The sequence below is a fragment of the Osmia lignaria genome, chromosome 8, assembly GCF_051020975.1.
Source record: "Osmia lignaria lignaria isolate PbOS001 chromosome 8, iyOsmLign1, whole genome shotgun sequence".
NCBI lineage: Eukaryota > Metazoa > Arthropoda > Insecta > Hymenoptera > Megachilidae > Osmia > Osmia lignaria.
This window is the reverse complement of record NC_135039.1, coordinates 12,579,703-12,584,070: the sequence shown is the minus strand read 5'-3', so window position 1 is coordinate 12,584,070 and position 4,368 is coordinate 12,579,703. Positions and strand designations below refer to the sequence as shown.

The 4,368-nt window shown below is 33.3% G+C and overlaps 1 protein-coding gene across 6 annotated transcripts; it reads left to right on the top strand.

The window, feature by feature from the left end:
* Nucleotides 1–382: 382 nt before the first annotated feature.
* LOC117606807 (carbohydrate sulfotransferase 4) lies at nucleotides 383–3,658 on the top strand. Of its 6 annotated transcripts, none has more exons than XM_076689532.1 (8): nucleotides 383–777; nucleotides 1,105–1,250; nucleotides 1,860–1,907; nucleotides 2,201–2,334; nucleotides 2,397–2,632; nucleotides 2,708–2,906; nucleotides 2,977–3,156; nucleotides 3,233–3,658. In XM_076689532.1, exons 2-8 carry the CDS (start codon nucleotides 1,113–1,115, stop codon nucleotides 3,552–3,554), a joined length of 1,257 nt encoding a protein of 418 aa, XP_076545647.1. In that variant the 5' UTR covers nucleotides 383–777; nucleotides 1,105–1,112; the 3' UTR covers nucleotides 3,555–3,658. The 6 variants fall into 6 exon arrangements, with proteins under 6 accessions (XP_076545647.1, XP_034185620.1, XP_034185621.1 ...); XM_034329729.2 differs by having other exon boundaries at nucleotides 384–777; nucleotides 1,105–1,232; XM_034329730.2 differs by lacking the exon at nucleotides 1,860–1,907 and having other exon boundaries at nucleotides 384–777.
* The last annotated feature ends 710 nt before the right edge of the window (nucleotides 3,659–4,368 follow it).

Here is a 4,368-nt window from a genome sequence, read left to right as displayed (position 1 = left end):
CCCCTCGAACCAGCAAAACTGCACCGCTCAAGCAACAGCATCCAATTGCCCACAACGAGCGGTGGCGCCATCTTTGCAGTTTCTTCTATCTCCGATGATAAAGAAGATTCCTACTAAATTCGGCTCCTTTTATCGATCGCAGATAAAATTGAAAATAAAGAAAATTTTGTACAATTTTTATACTTGCGTGCATCCTAGGAATCATAATTTAAATATATACAGCATTTGAAATAAATGTATCGAATGTTTTGTTACTTTAATTTTTATTTCTGAAATACTATGCACAAACTGTATAATCCTTTTTAAAAGTTAGGGGCTTAAGTTTTTATTTATAAATTTAAATACAGTTTATTTAAATAAATCAATGTACCAGAATACTATCGTCGACTTAGCATGAAGTCACTATTTTACACGAAAAAGCGGAAATTTTGATCTCAGCTGCTTCACATGTTTCTTAGGCTAATAAAATGACTTGACACAAGTATTAGAACTTTCGGCCTTGTATGTACGTATGTTGACTCGTGATTTGGGAATTGCATCTGTAATGGATATTATATACTTGTATAAGTATATGAATCCATGTACAAATATATGGCTGGTGTGGATAGCTTAACCGCAATACGGGCCATCCTGCGTCAGTAGATCACGATGAATGCTTCACGTTGGTTGTACGCTTTCCGCTGTCACATTAGAATACCAAGAAAAACGTGAGGTTTTCGATAAGCCTGTTACTTACACCTGAAATTCTTCAGATGTAATGAATTATTCGATCCTGAGGTAAGGGAGATCTTTAATGTTACGTTGTCGTGTTCGTATATCCAGTACTATTTCCGACGAGTAAACTTCGTTCGGTATATTAAATTATTCAAATGATCAGCAGTTTATTTCAATGTTTCTGTACTTAGATTATTATAAATATCTAATCATGTCAGTAATTATATAAATAAAATATTAAGTTGATGACTTTATTTTGTATTGTTCTTTCTTTTCTGAGAATAAAACAGAACATTTGTATTATATATATAGTTTGTATATTTATCAATACAGGAAATAGTACTATGATTATTATTTTATCACTGTTTATCAATATTTTTATTTATATAGAACCAAGGATGTCAAAACGGCTCAGCTTCTATGGTCTGGTAGGCCTGGCGTCCCTTTGCATCTTCTTCTTAGCATTTAATCAACGCTACAGCAGCTATCTCGAGCATCGACTGCAGCCGGTGATATCGGTCAGTAAAAAATCGGAGGTGGGGATTGCTCTAAATTGAGTCACGCCAAACACGCTCTTTCTGATGGTAAAGTCTAACTTTTGCACCTAACTTTTTTCCACTTGTACACTAACAACAAACTATCGAGCTATGCAAAATACTACCAGCTCTCTTTCTCCCTGTTTCCACATATTCCTTTCCATTGTTTTTCACGCAGCATTAGAGACAACAGTTAGCGAAGATTGTGGAAAGCATTCTGCTTAATTTTGGAGGATTATTTGGGTAATTTGACATTATGTTAAGAGGATTTTATAATTATCATGGTCACAGAATTGCAATCACTTTATGGTAATTCACATTTGAACGAAGAAATTTATTGTATTTATGATACAGCTTTCTATATTTATTTGTGTCATTGTTTATTCTGTATATTAAATCCAGTACCAACCAAAACCTCCTTACTTTTCATTTCCTTCATCCACACATATAAGTTTATTTGCACTATTGCACATACTGGACACTAATTCATTACCTACATAAAGAAAGAGGGAGAAAGATATTGTCCTGGTTACATCAGCAGCATTATCGTGTTCACAATATAATGTGCACCTTCAGAATGTTAAAATACCGATATTTTCTTGAATATAGGATGTTGAGATAAGGCCCCATATCATCAGAATTCAAGATCCAGTAACGGTAAGCAATATGTGCATGTATACATATAAATGTCACGTATATTTATTTGATTAAATAAATATAAGTCAGATGAAATTTATTCAATAATTTTTTTTTTAATTTTAATTTAAGTAAAAGTATATTGTAGGTAAGTGAATATTTGTTTTCTTCTGTTTCTACTGAACAATTAACACATTTATTATGGCAATGGGAACAAACATAATAAAAAATTGCTATTGCTTTTGCTTGTATTATACAAAATTGAACCATAAAATAGATGAATATTACACGTTAATTGTATGATTGTTTTATAGGCATATTTTAGAGGATCCATAGAAAATATCACACTGTCTGAAATACAAGAAGTTGTGGATCAACAGAGGAATGCGATTGAAAATGAGATGGAAGATTATAAATATCCAAATGGAAAATACGGAGTGAATGTTAGGTTTGTTGATTCTTACATTGAAAATATTAATATACGTGTATATAACGTAATTAATTTTACAGTAAATTGGAGGATTTAGTGTTAGAAAAAGGAGGAAGACCAATGAGAAGCATAATTCTGACAAGCTGGCGAAGCGGAAGTACATTCCTTGGCGATGTCGTAAACGCACATCCAGCAAATTTTTATCATTACGAACCTCTGCTTGATTTTGGAATTGTACAAATCAGAGGTCCACCGCTCGCTGACAAAGCCCTTAAAAACCTTGAGTCTCTGCTAAGATGCGATTACTTTAATCTTGGTAATTTCATTTTGCTACAAACATGATTATCAATATTTAATCAAACTTCTGATCATTAATTTGTTATGTTTCTAGATCGTTATTTGGATTATGGTAAAACACATTCCTGGGTCTTCAATCACAATAATCGTTTATGGAAGCAGTGTCAAATACATAAAAAGATCTGTTGGGATCCACGTTTCGTTTCGAAATTTTGCAAACTGTTTCCTTTTCAATCAATGAAGATCGTTCGCTTGAGACTAAGAGCCGCGGAAAAGCTTCTCAAGCAAGAAGAGTAAATATATATTTTCATTTTTCTGTTAAACAATCCGTGTACAGAAAATTAATCGTTTGTATGCTTGCAGTTTAGGAGTACGATTAGTTCTATTGATCCGTGATCCAAGAGGAATTTTACAATCAAGGAAACATCGGGAATGGTGTCCCACTAACCCGGATTGCTCGGATCCAGCGTTAGTATGTGCTGACATGGTCTCAGATTTCAGTGCTGCCGTGCGGTTAATAAAAAAATATCCACATACTTTTAGGTATCTTCTTTTATAATTGATCTTTATTTATTCTCCTTCGATTAAATGAAATTACTCAAATGTAATATTTCAACAGGGTGGTACGTTACGAGGATTTATCCGTCGATCCCTACAAACACGTGAAGGAACTGTACAATTTTTATGGTTTAGATTTTCATATTAATGTAAAAAAATTTTTGGACACTCATACAAAAAACGACGTCGGTGGGGTGTCTAGTACCTTTAGAAATTCAAAGGTAGCCCCCTTTCATTGGCGTACGGATCTTGATTTTGAGGAAGTCGACGAGATACAAAGGGTTTGCGCAGCTGCTATGCGCCTATGGGGATACGTAATGGCGTCGAATTCTAGTCATCAAAAGGAGTTCGATCCGCTTACGGCATATCAATTAAAATTGTGACACGTGTCGTAGCACTAACTGTGTAGTGTCTCGACGTAAATGTAGATTAATTCCTAGCTTACCAGCACAGATACTGAACTTATCACAAGTGCCCGAAATTCATATTGAAATGGTGGTGCTGAAAAGCTGACTATGCCCTTAAAAACTTTCACTATCAGTTTATTTCGCTGGTACGATGAAAGATGATCATTAATATAGTAAATTAATTTGGACCTTATAAGACCAATGGTACACTTGTTCCTTAAAGAATTTAAGAGACATATAAGTGCTCTTCGAGCTTGTTGCATAACGAAGGAACACTTTTAGCTAGGATTTTAGATGAGAGTGTTAGGTGCAAAACATTAAACCGAGTTCCTAAGATCCTAGCGTGCAACAAGGAAACATTCATATCAGTGCAAACATTAAACGAATCTAATTGATAGTCTTTTTTTAGGATTCAGAGTTTAACAATGAGGTCTTGGTATAATTGTAATTGAGAGAATTTTTCACTGAATTAGGGGAACGAAAATATTTGCTAAAATGTTATTTTTCACTGGGTATACGAAAGTTCTGTTTCTTTCAACGAACAAATTGAGATCTATATGATATCTATATGCATAATGCATATGATCATAATTTTAATTGTAATATATTTGTACAAATATGAACAAATGTTACAAACAAATTAATATTAATGTTTAATTCGTACTTGTTATCAGCGTTTTTATTAGACATAAAAATGGTTACTGTTTATTTTTTTATTTTTAGAGAAGCATCTATAATCGAGTTTCGTACTAAACTGAATTAATTAGAATAAATTTGTAAATGGTAGGGA